At 44.7% G+C, this 17,230-nt stretch overlaps 2 protein-coding genes across 2 annotated transcripts in view; both read right to left on the reverse strand.

Moving 5' to 3' along the window:
- The window catches only part of LOC131709378 (transcobalamin-1-like), a 317,542-nt gene that overhangs the window by 110,438 nt on the left and 189,874 nt on the right, over positions 1-17,230 (reverse strand). The window lies entirely within an intron of this gene.
- The window catches only part of LOC131709447 (Fc receptor-like protein 6), a 29,519-nt gene continuing 14,480 nt past the window's right edge, over positions 2,192-17,230 (reverse strand). Inside the window, exons 6-9 of the mRNA XM_059011988.1 lie at positions 10,195-10,473; positions 6,543-6,818; positions 5,944-6,061; positions 2,192-2,198 (exon numbers count right to left, since the gene is read on the reverse strand). Coding sequence (XP_058867971.1) covers positions 2,192-2,198; positions 5,944-6,061; positions 6,543-6,818; positions 10,195-10,473 — 680 coding nt within the window. The remainder of the gene's footprint in view (positions 2,199-5,943; positions 6,062-6,542; positions 6,819-10,194; positions 10,474-17,230) is intronic.

A 17,230-nucleotide genomic window follows, 5' to 3' on the forward strand; every position in this document is an offset into this window, starting at 1 on the left:
TTGTATTGAACTTGTGTAGTTTTAGTGTTTTTATGACAGGTAAACGGCTTAGCCGTCCTGCGAGCTAGTCAGGAACCTGCATAAAATGTGTAGTAAGTGCTCCAAATCGGAGTTAGGTGTTTGTTTGTGTTTTGTTTATTTTTTGTGTGTTTATTAAAAATTAGCGCAACCGCGCTTAAAACTCCATTTCTTGTGTCCTGGGTCGTACTTTTAAAGGGGCAACGAACCCGAGTGAGTGCCGGGCCGTTACATATGGTGGCAGAAAGTGTGGGCGCCCCTACGACCCAAAACGAAATGGAGAGTATTGAGGAGGTGATTGCGAGAATCAACCGCAATACTGCTGCGCAGATAGAGCAGACAGCGACATGGGAGAGACAGATGAGCGAGATGGGGTTGGCACCGCCGAATAGACAGGAGCGGGAGCCAACCGAGTTGGAGCTGTTGCTCCAGAAATGGGAGCAGGCTAGCGCAGCTCCACAGTCTCCCGAGCCAGAGAGGGAGTTGCTGCTATCGCCGCTTCCGGAGCCCAGAGGAGAGAAGCCGCCACTTCCGGAGCCCAGAGGGGAGGAGCCGCCGCTTCCGGAGCCCAGAGGGGAGGAGCCGCCGCTTCCGGAGCCCAGAGGGAAGGAGCCGCCGCTTCCGGAGCCCACAGAGGAGGAGCCGCCGCTTCCGGAGCCCAGAGGGGAGGAGCCGCCGCTTCCGGAGCCCAGAGGGGAGGAGCCGCCGCTTCCGGAGCCCAGGGGGGAGGTGAAAAGCATACCTCCACCACAGCCCCGAACACCACCCCTACGGTCCAGTCCGGCACCGCTGCGTCCAGTCCCTCACCCCTTGCTCCAGGACACCCGGCCGGTCTTCCTGGACCTCCCTGTGCTGGGCCTAGAGCCCAGGAGTCTGCAGCACTGGCCACAGCTCTGCCCCTGGTTCCCTGCTCCACTCTCCCCGAGCACCCAGACGTCGCTGGGCTGCTGCCAGACGTCGCTGTCGCTCCCCCTGTTCGCTGCTTCGCTTCCCCTGGGTGATCGGACATTGCTACGCCGGTTCCCAGGGGAAGATCTCTGTCCACTGCTGCATCCTCCAGTGCCACGGCCTACGCTCCGGTCGTCCCTGTCGAACCGTTGGGTCCCCTTGTCGCCGGTGCGCGGTCCTTACCTGGCGGGGCCGGGATGTGGACCGATCCACCCTCAAGTCCGCCCGTGGAAAAGGGCAGAAAAGGACATTGATGGACTTGAGGTTGGGTGGGTAGGCTTTAAGGGAGGAGGTGGCCATCTCGTGGCCTGTGTCTTGTAAAGACAAGGGGGGGATGTGTGAAGTAGCGGGTTATGAGAAACAGCAGGGAGGGGGTTAAAACCTCCCTGCGAGAGAATCATGTGCGGAATGCACATTTTGTTTAATTGTTTTATTATTTTGTTTAATTGTTTATTGGTTAATTATCACCCGCAACTGAGCTATATTGTAAATTAAAGGCAGGCGCGGGGTATTTAAGACGTGCAGCCTGTCTGTACGGGGGTTGAGTAGAAGGAAGCAGAAGAGAGGTGCTCTGCTTCCGAGCAGTCGTAAGCGTAAGCGTTGTATTGAACTTGTGTAGTTTTAGTGTTTTTATGACAGGTAAACGGCTTAGCCGTCCTGCGAGCTAGTCAGGGACCTGCATAAAACGTGTAGTAAGTGCTCCAAATCGGAGTTAGGTGTTTGTTTGTGTTTTGTTTATTTTTTGTGTGTTTATTAAAAATTAGCGCAACCGCGCTTAAAACTCAATTTCTTGTGTCCTGGGTCGTACTTTTAAAGGGGCAACGAACCCGAGTGAGTGCCGGGCCGTTACTATATATATATATATATATATATATATATTAAAACGCGAGACAGAATACATGTTCTAATATAACTATCAGTCAAACACATCAGATTGACAGTGTTTTCACATTAGCTCTAAACAAGATCCTGTGATGTTTTGTTTCTGCGTGCCGCTGTAAATGTCTCCGCCCTTTAAAATTGAAACGCCCGTCTCAGTGACGTCACATGAATAAACAACCAATCAGGCAGTGAAGTTCAACCCCTCTCCTATCCAATGACATGCGTTAACAAGCTGTACTGCAAAGTATGGTGTCCCAGCAAGTCAAAGAAACGAAGTGTGTTTTAATCGTGTTTACCCGATCACGGGCCCAGAATGACACTTCAGTATGATTGTGTTACACCATCACATCCTTAAAGGGTTAATGGCAGTGTCAGAGACAACAACTAGAGTTTCTGAATGTTTAACTAGGAGTCCGGATTGCTGGTTATTACAATTTAACAAATCATCTCACAGTCTCTGTTTATTTCAATATCCTACCACCACATTCCAGCAAGAAACAAAACACTTCTTCACTGTATTAGTGCTGTTAAACACGTTAGCTTGACGACACAACAGTATCTATAGAAGGATATAACTGAGGGAACAAAATGTTATTTTAAGTAAAATGCTGAAGTAAATGTATTTTTTAAACTCATGTTTAAATGTAACGGCTCTCAAGCATCGACTCCTCCTCTCATCCGCACTCAGTCTGGGAAGTGAAGCGTCAGTGAGCTTTCACAATGCCACTCCCCAGAACTACACCCCTCTTCTCTGAGTGGACAGCTAAACCGAGATCCCTGCTATCATTGGATGCTTCAAGTGTCCATTAAAGAAATGATTGATGTTATGAACTGGAGTGATTCCACCTATCACTCTCCATTTTGTTTTATTAAATCTTGAGGCAGCCAATGATAGTGCTAGCAGGGCGGGACTTTAATGAATTGGAACCCTCCAGCCTAAAGTGAAATATGGGGACTGGGATTTAGTTATGATCAGCGATAATAATGGACTACAACAAGGACTATCTATACAGGTGGGACGGACTGCACTTAAACAGAAAGGGAACCAATCTACTCGGAGAAAGGATCCTTCAGGCGGTACAGAAGCATTTAAACTAGAAAGGAAGGGGGGAGAAAACAAAAAAACAGAAGGGAGACTACATCAAAACAAGAGCAACAACTCAGGTAAGACCACTATTAAATGTATTTATCTTAATGCTAGAAGTCTCAGAAACAAAATGTTAGAACTTGAAGCTACTGCACTAACAAGCAACTACGATGTGATAGGTGTTACAGAAACTTGGTTGTCTGAGAGTGATGGAGACGAATATAATATTAGTGGGTACACACTGTATAGGAAAGACAGGCAGGACAGAAGAGGCGGAGGGGTAGCGCTATACATAAGAAATAGCCTTGAAGCCCAGGTGTTAAATCAGGACAAAGAAAACAATGCAGAATCAATATGGGTCAGAATAATGGACACAAATTCAAAGGGCATAATAATAGGAGCATGCTATAGACCGCCAAATTCAGACGCTGAGCAAAATAATCTGTTATACAATGACATTCGAAATGCGTGTAGAAAAGGAGAAGCCATACTAATGGGGGATTTCAACTTCCCCTGTATAAAATGGGAAAACCCAATGGGGGGCACGACGGACGAAATTGAAATGGTGGAAATGACAAATGACTGCTTCCTAACGCAATTTGTCAAGGCACCGACTAGAGGGGAGGCATGCCTTGATTTAGTCTTTTCAAATAATGAAGACAGAATAACTAAAACAGAGGTCAGAGAGCCATTGGCAAACTCAGACCACAACATGGTCTCATTTGAAATATTTTTTAAAACCCCAAAAGTAATGACAAAAGCTAAGGTTTACAATTTTAGAAAAGCAAACTATGAAGGTATGAAACAGAGACTAACAGAAGAAGATTGGAGTAAAATAGAGAAAACATCCACAGAAAAAGGGTGGCTGTTTTTTAAAAAAGTAGTACTAGAGGCACAAAACAATTACATCCCAAAAGTAGACAAATCTAAATCTAAAACAAAATGGCCAAAATGGTTTAATAGATCAATTAAAAAAAATATTCAGCGAAAAAAGGCACTTTACAGAGCGTTTAAAAGGGACCAAAAACAAAGCACACAGAAAGAGTACTTGGAACTGCAAACACAAGTCAAAAAGGAAGTTAGAAAGGCCAAGAGAGAGATAGAAATCAATATTGCTAAGGGGGCTAAAACCAATTCCAAAATGTTTTTCCAATATTATAACAGCAAGAGAACATTCAAAGAGGAGGTTAAATGTCTAAGAGACACAAATGGCAAAATCATAGATGAAGAAAAAAAAATAGCAAATATATTAAATGATTACTTTTCACAGGTTTTTACAAAGGAGGACACGGACAACATGCCCCACATGTCGACCTGTTCCTATCCAGTTTTAAATAACTTTAGCATAACAGAGGCAGAAGTGTTAAAGGGACTAGGAGCTCTTAAAATAAACAAATCCCCTGGGCCGGATGAGATCCTCCCAATAGTACTCAAAGAAATGAAAGAAGTTATTTACAAGCCGCTAACCAAGATCATGCAACAGTCTCTTGACACAGGGGTTGTACCGACAGACTGGAAAATAGCAAACGTAATACCGATCCACAAAAAGGGAGACAAAACTGAACCAGGTAACTACAGACCAATAAGCCTGACTTCTATTATATGTAAACTTATGGAAACTATAATAAGATCCAAAATGGAAAATTACCTATATGGTAACAATATCCTGGGAGACAGCCAGCATGGTTTTAGGAAAGGGAGATCATGTCTAACTAACCTACTTGACTTTTTTGAGGATGCAACATTGAAAATGGACAACTGCAAAGCATACGACATGGTCCATTTAGATTTCCAGAAAGCTTTTGACAAAGTCCCGCATAAAAGATTAATTCTCAAACTGAACGCAGTAGGGATTCAAGGAAATGCATGCACATGGATTAGGGAGTGGTTAACATGTAGAAAACAGAAAGTACTGATTAGAGGAGAAACCTCGAAATGGAGTGAGGTAACCAGTGGTGTACCACAGGGATCAGTATTAGGTCCTCTGCTATTCCTAATCTACATTAATGATTTAGACTCTGATATAGTAAGCAAACTCGTTAAATTTGCAGATGACACAAAAATAGGAGGAGTGGCAGACACTGTTGAAGCAGCAAAGGTCATTCAAAATGATCTAGACCGCATTCAAAATTGGGCAGACACATGGCAAATGAAATTTAATAGAGAAAAGTGTAAAGTATTGCATGCGGGCAATAAAAATGTTCATTATAAATATCATATGGGAGATAGTGAAATTGAAGAAGGGAACTATGAAAAAGACCTAGGAGTTTATGTTGACTCAGAAATGTCTTCGTCTAGACAATGTGGGGAAGCTATAAGAAAGGCTAACAAGATGCTTGGATATATTGTGAGAAGTGTTGAATTTAAATCAAGGGAAGTAATGTTAAAACTCTACAATGCATTAGTAAGACCTCACCTAGAATATTGTGTTCAGTTCTGGTCACCTCGTTACAAAAAGGATATTGCTGCTCTAGAAAGAGTGCAAAGAAGAGCAACCAGAATTATCCCGGGTTTAAAAGGCATGTCGTATGCAGACAGGCTAAAAGAATTGAATCTATTCAGTCTTGAACAAAGAAGACTACGCGGCGATCTGATTCAAACATTCAAAATCCTAAAAGGTATAGACAATGTCAACCCGGGGGACTTCTTTGACTTGAAAAAAGAAAAAAGGACCAGGGGTCATAAATGGAGATTAGATAAAGGGGCATTCAGAACAGAAAATAGGAGGCACTTTTTTACACAGAGAATTGTGAGGGTCTGGAACCAACTCCCCAGTAATGTTGTTGAAGCTGACACCCTGGGATCCTTCAAGAAGCTGCTTGATGAGATTCTGGGATCAATAAGCTACTAACAACCAAACGAGCAAGATGGGCCGAATGGCCTCCTCTCGTTTGTAAACTTTCTTATGTTCTTATGTTCTTATGTTCTAACTATCCCTAAGACTGGGCTGTGCTGTTTAAGAAGAAGCCTGCATGTGTGCTGTGACAGGACAGGTGAAATGTGTGCACTGACTGGGAGTCTCACCTTGGATCCTGCAGTATTGAAGGAGCAGCAGAGTGAACACAATGAAATGAATCAGAGTGAAGCTCACTCTGTAGCCAATAGCAACAGCGCTGTGCCAGGACGCTGGGGGAAGGAAGGTACAGTATGAGTGTGTGCGAGTGACTTCCATACACCTTGACTGAGCTGATAGGGATTCAAGAACATTACCCTGCTCGCACTCGCTCTATAGGAACAGCCTTCAGCCACTCTGTCACTCGAATGGCTGTCTGCTGTAACTGCATTTTATTTGAAACATCATTTTATAAGATACACAGTTAGGGAATCAATGTGTTTTCATTTGATTGTTTGTCTAAAATGTAATCAAAACCATGCATGAAGCTAAAACATTAGTGGGAAATATACATCACTGAATTTGCAAAGTATAAAAACAGTGTCTATACTGTGCAGTATTTGTTCCCAATCCATTGTGTTGTAATTGCTGGTAATTCAGTGGTCTGTTTCTTCAGGGAAAGGGAATATTATGGAATCACAATGTGACCTATTTTACTGTGAGATCACTTTCAATCATCAAGGACAGTCATGTAGGACGGGTTTGTAATCTTACTTTCCACTTCAATGTGTAGCTCCTGGCTGCTCTTCTTCACTCCCTGTGACTCCACAGCACACGTGTAGCTCCCAGTGTGGCTCTTCTCAGTGCTGGCTATGCTGTACAGTGCAGAGTCAGTGCTGTTAGTCACAGGCTCCCCGTCTCTCACAATGGTGTAGTGGAGTTCAGGGCGGGGGGTTTTGTTCACTGCTGCCTCACAGGTCAGGTTAAGAGCCTCTCCCTCCTTCACTGTGGCTCCTGGAGATGCTGTCAGAGTCACCCTGGAGAACAGAGCTATGAAAAGATGACATGAAGACAGGTTAGTGTTTGTGAAGCTGTCTGACCAAGATATTCAAATCAATCAGAACCAGCATCTTCCAGAGTGGGATTCCCCAGAGCCCCCTGCTCCTTAGAGAGACAGAGGCAGTGCTGGAGTATAGAGGCTCCTTAGAGAGACAGAGGCAGTGCTGGAGTATAGAGGCTCCTTAGAGAGACAGAGGCAGTGCTGGAGTATAGAGGCTCCTTAGAGAGACAGAGGCAGTGCTGGAGTATAGAGGCTCCTTACAGCGACAGAGGCAGTGCTGGAGTATAGAGGCTCCGTAGAGAGACAGAGACAGTGCTGGAGTATAGAGGCTCCTTAGAGACACAGAGGCAGTGCTGGAGTATAGAGGCTCCTCAGAGAGACAGAGGCAGTGCTGGAGTATAGAGACTCCTTATTGTTTTTTTCTGTAACGGTAACAGCAAATGTTTCAGTCAAGACAGGAACAAGCTATAAACACACCATTGAAACATCCCATAACATCCTGCCCCCTCCCCTCCCTAGGTTCTAAACCCTTAGATATATCTGCATTGATAATCTGCAAGCCATTCAAACACAGCTATAAAGCATAATGAGTTGAGTACTCACTTACAACAGTCAAATCATTAATACATATTTTTTTCTTGGTATTGAAAAATGAGCAATGAGATTATTATTTTTAAAATGGACAACATTTACTGTAAATAGAAATGCTTTGTCACAGTGTTCTATATAACATCTCTGTTCTATATAACATCACACAGTGTGGGAGAGTGGTACATGGGGAGTATATCAGTCTGTATTAGAATAGATATGCTTTGTCACAGTGTTCTATATAACATCACACAGTGTGGGAGAGTGGTACATGGGGAGTATATCAGTGTCTGTATTAGAATAGATATGCTTTGTCACAGTGTTCTATATAACATCACATAGTGTGGGAGAGTGGTACATGGGGAGTATATCAGTCTCTGTATTAGAATAGATATGCTTTGTCACAGTGTTCTATATAACATCACACAGTGTGGGAGAGTGGTACATGGGGAGTATATCAGTCTGTATTAGAATAGATATGCTTTGTCACAGTGTTCTATATAACATCACACAGTGTGGGAGAGTGGTACATGGGGAGTATATCAGTGTCTGTATTAGAATAGATATGCTTTGTCACAGTGTTCTATATAACATCATATAGTGTGGGAGAGTATACATGGGTAGTATATCAGTCTGTATTAGAATAGATATGCTTTGTCACAGTGTTCTATATAACATCACACAGTGTGGGAGAGTGGTACATGGGGAGTATATCAGTCTCTGTATTAGAATAGATATGCTTTGTCACAGTGTTCTATATAACATCACACAGTGTGGGAGAGTGGTACATGGGGAGTATATCAGTCTCTGTATTAGAATAGATATGCTTTGTCACAGTGTTCTATATAACATCACACAGTGTGGGAGAGTGGTACATGGGGAGTATATCAGTCTGTATTAGAATAGATATGCTTTGTCACAGTGTTCTATATAACATCACACAGTGTGGGAGAGTGGTACATGGGGAGTATATCAGTCTGTATTAGAATAGATATGCTTTGTCACAGTGTTCTATATAACATCACACAGTGTGGGAGAGTGGTACATGGGGAGTATATCAGTCTCTGTATTAGAATAGATATGCTTTGTCACAGTGTTCTATATAACATCACACAGTGTGGGAGAGTGGTACATGGGGAGTATATCAGTCTGTATTAGAATAGATATGCTTTGTCACATCACTGTTCTATATAACATCACACAGTGTGGGAGAGTGGTACATGGGGAGTATATCAGTCTCTGTATTAGAATAGATATGCTTTGTCACAGTGTTCTATATAACATCACACAGTGTGGGAGAGTGGTACATGGGGAGTATATCAGTCTGTATTAGAATAGATATGCTTTGTCACAGTGTTCTATATAACATCACACAGTGTGGGAGAGTGGTACATGGGGAGTATATCAGTCTGTATTAGAATAGATATGCTTTGTCACAGTGTTCTATATAACATCACACAGTGTGGGAGAGTGGTACATGGAGAGTATATCAGTCTGTATTAGAAGGATCATTCACTGTAAATAGATATGCTTTGTCACAGTGTTCTATATAACATCACACAGTGTGGGAGAGTGGTAAATGGGTAGTATATCAGTCTCTGTATTAGAATAGATATGCTTTGTCACAGTGTTCTATATAACATCACACAGTGTGGGAGAGTGGTACATGGGGAGTATATCAGTCTCTGTATTAGAATAGATATGCTTTGTCACAGTGTTCTATATAACATCACACAGTGTGGGAGAGTGGTACATGGGGAGTATATCAGTCTCTGTATTAGAAGGATCATTTTCCCATGGTTTATGTTGGTGTTGATGTCTGGGGACTCCAATGGGGTGCAATTACTGTAGTGAACCACTAGAGGTCAATCACACATTAGAAAGATACTTACCTGTGTTAATTATATAATAAGATACAATTAACAAACCACTGAGAACATTTGTTTTATTTAGTCGTTGATGGTTGTAATTAGCTGAATAGTTAAACCTCGAGGGAACAGAGGGCAACGAAGGAGTTGCTACATTTTCTGGAAAATCAATCAATCAATCAATCAATCAGTGTGTACTTAAAGGGATTGTTTTGAGAATTTGTGTGTAAAGCTGTCCCGTTCTAATATCCTGTACTAATAGAAGGATTTTGTTTTGTTTGTTCACTTTTCCTGTAATTGTTTAATAAAACTTTGCTTTGATTTATTTTCGAATCGTATTGTTCTTTTGTCATTTCCACACTGCCAGCCACGCTCCACAATCACTACAAGTGCAAAACAGACAGGAATATTTACAGCAGCTGACAAACAGGTACAAAAGAGAATCAGAAACAAATGAGAATGATACTGAGATTAGGATAGCGAGTGATCATAATGGAGGCCTGTCTTATAATTGCTCGCGGTTGCAAACTAGGGTGTCCACCTGGCTCCAGATTTACCGGACACTTTGAGACAGAACGGGATTTCAAACATGTCCCTCAACTGAAAGCAATTAATGTGTAAATGAACCATTCCACCTTTGCTAAAGTGAATAATGGTGCTTAATTACCACGTGCATCAAACAAGTGTATAATTAGAATAAGCATGAATACAATGCTGATGTATTTCTATTATTATTATTATGTATTTATATTTTGCAGCCACTTAGTTCTCTCTCAAAGCGTCCAGTAAATCTGGAGCCAGATGGCCACCCTATTGCAAACAGGAGTAAGAAAATACATTTTTCTTGTACTTATTACAGCGGGAAACACTGAAGTCCATTAAGATCTCTTAAAGAGAAGACTGAACTTACCTCTCACAGTCAGTGACACAGAAGCACTCCTTTTCTTCAGCCCCGTCCCTGCTGCCTCCACCTCACACTGGTATCTCCCTGTGTCTCTCAGCCCTGCCGCTGGGATTGAGTGCTGATCCTGTGATCCCGCTCCTCTCACAGTCCCATTGTCTTTGCTATAGCGGTACTGCAGCTGTGTGCCCTGTTTATTTATGTGAGCCCCACACTGCAGAGTCACAGCCTCTCCCTCCCACACTGAGGCACCAGGTAGCACTGTCAGAGTGGGTGTGCTGAACAGCTCTAAGGAAACAGAGAGAGAAAGAGGCCTTTAATGATAAACAGGAATTTGCTTTTTAAAATGAAATTAATTATAACACAGTAAATAATCAGCCAAATAACTGTACTTGTGCTTTTAAAACCACTTGTTAGGATGTAGCTACTTTACATGTGCATGTGTATCCCAGAGGGACATGAATACCTTCCCAGTGTGTGCTTGTGAAAGGATAGAGGCTGACAGAGAGGGGGTACTCAGTGTCACTGATGAGAAGGCAGGAACAGTTCAGTGTAGATTGAGGAATCCTCTCAGTGTGTGAAGGTGACAGGAATGGAATGGAGGGGCAGACAGCACTGACACCGATGAGAAGGAAAGAAGGGCGGAGGAGCAGAGTAAATAGAGGAACTCTCTCAGTGTGTTTGTGGTACAAATGCAGGGAGAAAGAGAGGGGGCAGGGCAGACAGCACTCACACCGATGAGAAGGAAAGAAGGGCGGAGGAGCAGTGTAAATAGAGGAACTCTCTCAGTGTGTTTGTGGTACAAATGCATGGAGAAAGAGAGGAGGCAGGGCAGACAGCACTGACACCGATGAGAAGGAAAGAAGGGCGGAGGAGCAGAGTAAATAGAGGAACTCTCTCAGTGTGTTTGTGGTACAAATGCAGGGAGAAAGAGAGGGGGCAGGGCAGACAGCACTGACACCGATGAGAAGGAAAGAAGGGCGGAGGAGCAGTGTAAATAGAGGAACTCTCTCAGTGTGTTTGTGGAACAAATGCAGGGAGAAAGAGAGGAGGCAGGGCAGACAGCACTGACACCGATGAGAAGGAAAGAAGGGCGGAGGAGCAGAGTAAATAGAGGAACTCTCTCAGTGTGTTTGTGGAACAAATGCAGGGAGAAAGAGAGGAGGCAGGGCAGACAGCACTGACACCGATGAGAAGGAAAGAAGGGCGGAGGAGCAGTGTAAATAGAGGAACTCTCTCAGTGTGTTTGTGGTACAAATGCATGGAGAAAGAGAGGAGGCAGGGCAGACAGCACTGACACCGATGAGAAGGAAAGAAGGGCGGAGGAGCAGAGTAAATAGAGGAACTCTCTCAGTGTGTTGGGGAGAAAGAGAGGGGGCAGGGCAGACAGCACTGACACCGATGAGAAGGAGAGAAGGACGGAGGAGCAGAGTAAATAGAGGAACTCTCTCAGTGTGTTTGTGGTACAAATGCAGGGAGAAAGAGAGGGGGCAGGGCAGACAGCACTGACACCGATGAGAAGGAAAGAAGGGTGGAGGAGCAGTGTAAATAGAGGAACTCTCTCAGTGTGTTTGTGGTACAAATGCAGGGAGAAAGAGAGGAGGCAGGGCAGACAGCACTGACACCGATGAGAAGGAAAGAAGGGCGGAGGAGCAGTGTAAATAGAGGAACGCTCTCAGTGTGTTGGGGAGAAAGAGAGGGGGCAGGGCAGACAGCACTGACACCGATGAGAAGGAAAGAAGGGCGGAGGAGCAGTGTAAATAGAGGAACGCTCTCAGTGTGTTGGGGAGAAAGAGAGGGGGCAGGGCAGACAGCACTGACACCGATGAGAAGGAAAGAAGGGCGGAGGAGCAGTGTAAATAGAGGAACTCTCTTAGTGTGTTTGTGGTACAAATGCAGGGGGAAAGAGAGGAGGCAGGGCAGACAGCACTGACACCGATGAGAAGGAAAGAAGGGCGGAGGAGCAGTGTAAATAGAGGAACTCTCTCAGTGTGTTTGTGGTACAAATGCAGGGAGAAAGAGAGGAGGCAGGGCAGACAGCACTGACACCGATGAGAAGGAAAGAAGGGCGGAGGAGCAGTGTAAATAGAGGAACTCTCTCAGTGTGTTTGTGGTACAAATGCAGGGAGAAAGAGAGGGGGCAGGGCAGACAGCACTGACACCGATGAGAAGGAAAGAAGGGTGGAGGAGCAGTGTAAATAGAGGAACTCTCTCAGTGTGTTTGTGGTACAAATGCAGGGAGAAAGAGAGGAGGCAGGGCAGACAGCACTGACACCGATGAGAAGGAAAGAAGGGCGGAGGAGCAGTGTAAATAGAGGAACTCTCTCAGTGTGTTTGTGGTACAAATGCATGGAGAAAGAGAGGGGGCAGGGCAGACAGCACTGACACCGATGAGAAGGAGAGAAGGGCGGAGGAGCAGTGTAAATAGAGGAACTCTCTCAGTGTTTTGGGGAGAAAGAGAGGGGGCAGGGCAGACAGCACTGACACCGATGAGAAGGAAAGAAGGACGGAGGAGCAGTGTAAATAGAGGAACTCTCTCAGTGTGTTTGTGGTACAAATGCAGGGAGAAAGAGAGGAGGCAGGGCAGACAGCACTGACACCGATGAGAAGGAAAGAAGGGCGGAGGAGCAGTGTAAATAGAGGAACTCTCTCAGTGTGTTTGTGGTACAAATGCAGGGAGAAAGAGAGGGGGCAGGGCAGACAGCACTGACACCGATGAGAAGGAAAGAAGGACGGAGGAGCAGAGTAAATAGAGGAACTCTCTCAGTGTGTTTGTGGTACAAATGCAGGGAGAAAGAGGAGGCAGGGCAGACAGCACTGACACCGATGAGAAGGAAAGAAGGGTGGAGGAGCAGTGTAAATAGAGGAACTCTCTCAGTGTGTTTGTGGTACAAATGCATGGAGAAAGAGAGGAGGCAGGGCAGACAGCACTGACACCGATGAGAAGGAAAGAAGGGCGGAGGAGCAGTGTAAATAGAGGAACTCTCTCAGTGTGTTTGTGGTACAAATGCAGGGAGAAAGAGGAGGCAGGGCAGACAGCACTGACACCGATGAGAAGGAAAGAAGGGTGGAGGAGCAGTGTAAATAGAGGAACTCTCTCAGTGTGTTTGTGGTACAAATGCATGGAGAAAGAGAGGAGGCAGGGCAGACAGCACTGACACCGATGAGAAGGAAAGAAGGGTGGAGGAGCAGTGTAAATAGAGGAACTCTCTCAGTGTGTTTGTGGTACAAATGCATGGAGAAAGAGAGGAGGCAGGGCAGACAGCACTGACACCGATGAGAAGGAGAGAAGGGCGGAGGAGCAGTGTAAATAGAGGAACTCTCTCAGTGTGTTTGTGGTACAAATGCAGGGAGAAAGAGAGGGGGCAGGGCAGACAGCACTGACACCGATGAGAAGGAGAGAAGGACGGAGGAGCAGTGTAAATAGAGGAACTCTCTCAGTGTGTTTGTGGTACAAATGCATGGAGAAAGAGAGGAGGCAGGGCAGACAGCACTGACACCGATGAGAAGGAGAGAAGGGCGGAGGAGCAGTGTAAATAGAGGAACTCTCTCAGTGTGTTTGTGGTACAAATGCATGGAGAAAGAGAGGGGGCAGGGCAGACAGCACTGACACCGATGAGAAGGAAAGAAGGGCGGAGGAGCAGAGTAAATAGAGGAACTCTCTCAGTGTGTTTGTGGTACAAATGCATGGAGAAAGAGAGGGGGCAGGGCAGACAGCACTGACACTGATGAGAAGGAAAGAAGGGCGGAGGAGCAGTGTAAATAGAGGAACTCTCTCAGTGTGTTTGTGGAACAAATGCAGGGAGAAAGAGAGGAGGCAGGGCAGACAGCACTGACACCGATGAGAAGGAGAGAAGGACGGAGGAGCAGTGTAAATAGAGGAACTCTCTCAGTGTGTTTGTGGAACAAATGCAGGGAGAAAGAGAGGGGGCAGGGCAGACAGCACTGACACCGATGAGAAGGAGAGAAGGACGGAGGAGCAGTGTAAATAGAGGAACTCTCTCAGTGTGTTTGTGGAACAAATGCAGGGAGAAAGAGAGGGGGCAGGGCAGACAGCACTGACACTGATGAGAAGGAAAGAAGGGCGGAGGAGCAGTGTAAATAGAGGAACTCTCTCAGTGTGTTTGTGGTACAAATGCATGGAGAAAGAGAGGGGGCAGGGCAGACAGCACTCAGGTATGAAGGCAGTCGGGAGACAGAGAGCCCTCCATCTGGAGTCTACAATAGAGGAGAGGATCAGAATGTTAGATTTCAGAGTGTTTGAAATGACTTACCTGATACTCTCAGTGTAAGAGCATGGCTTGTTTTAGAGTACGATGGGTTACCTGTCCTTTCACCTTTACAGGTATATTCCCCACTGTGGTCTCTAGTAGCAGAGCTAATTGTGTATCTGTCACCATCTATACTGCTGTAGTAATCCTGGGTTACTGGAGCATTCCTCCCAGCTTTGTACCATGAGAATCTCCAGTCAGTGTAACCTCCCTGAACCTGACATCTCAGTGTCACTCTCTCTGATTCGTATATCTGTGTCCATGCAGGCTCCTGGGTCAGGACAGCCTGGGGTCGTTCTGTAGAGACAGAAGATCAGAGAAGATCAGACAGCACTCAGCACTCCTCTCACTCTCCTGTTTGTATCCTATATTGTTCCACAAGGAAATCAATAGAATCTATCTATTATTATTACACTATTCCAACACTCAGTACTCTGTGAGAGGGATTAATCTTTTAAACATCTAATATGACAGACCACGGTCAATCCGGATTTCAATGTGCATTTCTGTCATTTCTGACTGAAACAGACAACAAATGAATACTAAGCAGCGTTTTTAACCCCATCTTCTTATTCCCTTTACTGACATTATCACAGGTCCATCTTTTATTGTGATGGGAATGTGTGGCAGAGTGCAGAGTGCCAGTAAGAAGCATAAAGCATTCTACACGGGAAAGCTTTGGGGTGCTTTTGAGGCAGTGCACACTGGGGAAGACGGGTTCAAGGGGTTCAATCATAACTCATGACAACTGTGACAGGCAGAGGCCCTGCACACTTGGGAAGGCGGGTTCAAGGGGTTCAATCATAACTCATGACAACTGTGACAGGCAGAGGCCCTGCACACTGGGGAAGGTGGGTTCAAGGGGTTCAATCATAACTCATGACAACTGTGACAGGCAGAGGCCCTGCACACTGGGGAAGGCGGGTTCAAGGGGTTCAATCATAACTCATGACAACTGTGACAGGCAGAGGCCCTGCACACTGGGGAAGGCGGGTTCAAGGGGTTCAATCATAACTCATGACAACTGTGACAGGCAGAGGCCCTGCACACTGGGGAAGGTGGGTTCAAGGGGTTCAATCATAACTCATGACAACTGTGACAGGCAGAGGCCCTGCACACTGGGGAAGGCGGGTTCAAGGGGTTCAATCATAACTCATGACAACTGTGACAGGCAGAGGCCCTGCACACTTGGGAAGGCGGGTTCAAGGGGTTCAATCATAACTCATGACAACTGTGACAGGCAGAGGCCCCGCACACTGGGGAAGGCGGGTTCAAGGGATTCAATCATAACTCATGACAACTGTGACAGGCAGAGGCCCTGCACACTGGGGAAGGCGGGTTCAAGGGATTCAATCATAACTCATGACAACTGTGACAGGCAGAGGCCCTGCACACTGGGGAAGGCGGGCTCAAGGGGTTCAATCATAACTCATGACAACTGTGACAGGCAGAGGCCCTGCACACTGGGGAAGGCGGGTTCAAGGGGTTCACTGTTTTATTAATGTAATTAGGCACACCTGTCTGCAGGTGTATATAAGCAGGTCAGAAGGTGGGTCTCTTGTCTGTGTGAAGGCTAAGGCCTGGGGAGAGAGACCCTTGTGGGAACCTGAAGAGAAGGCACTGTGTTTTGTTGCTGGTGTAACAAGGTGTTAGTTCATTTGTATATATATATATATTTTCCCCTTCAAGGGCGATGGTGTGTATTTTTCTATTTTATATTGCTTAATTAGTGTGTAATCTTTATATTATTTATGTATTGCGTGTAGTGTGTTCCTTTTTCAACACCGTAACCTTCTCTTTCATTGCTTTGTTTTGCATGTTAAATTGCTGCTGATCTGTCGCCATGGAGACCCGACGCACTCCGTGTCTATTGGCCCTGTTTCCCTTACCTGTTTCGGAAATGCAAGCGCGGCGTCTTTGAAAAGGGGAGCTCTGTTCTACAGAAAGGGAGAGAGGTTTTCTTTGCTATTTTGTACAGCGTGCCTGAGTTGAGAGAACGCACCTTTCTTGTTTTGGAAATTAAGACTGTAGTCTTTCTATTTTGCTTGCCGACCGAGATAGTAAGCACCATTGCAGCAGGGCATACTTATGCAGCGAAGGTTATCGGTTTGGTGAGTGGGGTGTGACGCTGTGTAATAAACTGTATTGGGTAAATGTTAGTTTGTGTTATTTTTACTAGTAAGTTATTCTCCCGCCTCAGGCGCTCTCTGGATAGATACTGTTGTATGTGTTTGTTTGTTTTCTTTTCTTTTTAATCGTGCACGTGAAATGTGTTTATATTAAATGAACCAATGGATTAAAATTATAGTCAAAAATAGCAATCTGTGTACTGATTCTTTCAATGCTAGGATTTTTACAGCCTTGTCTCCTGCATTTATTTTGTTTTATATATAATATATTTGTTTAACTTAAACTAGTGGAAAGAATCTAGCATCTGCTGTCTCCTGGAATATTTTTTTTTTTTTATGATTTAGTTTGAAGTTTTAATTATTTTTTGTTTGTTTTAAAGAAGATCTTTTGCTGTGATTATTTGTTTGAATTTGATTGTGTGAATTGTTTCATTGCTGTGTGTAATTATCTAATTATTTATTAATTTCACTTCTGTTTAGTGTCTTACAAGTTAGGAACTGTGTTGTCTGTGTCCCTCTTGTGTAACCTGGTGTTAACCTCCTCACAGCTTACCATTATTGACTCGCAGCACTATAAACCTATCACAATGATGACTAATACTTTTAGAATTCTGTAGTATCCTTTGAGTTCTGTTTTAATTGAAT

The sequence above is a fragment of the Acipenser ruthenus genome, chromosome 43, assembly GCF_902713425.1.
Source record: "Acipenser ruthenus chromosome 43, fAciRut3.2 maternal haplotype, whole genome shotgun sequence".
NCBI lineage: Eukaryota > Metazoa > Chordata > Actinopteri > Acipenseriformes > Acipenseridae > Acipenser > Acipenser ruthenus.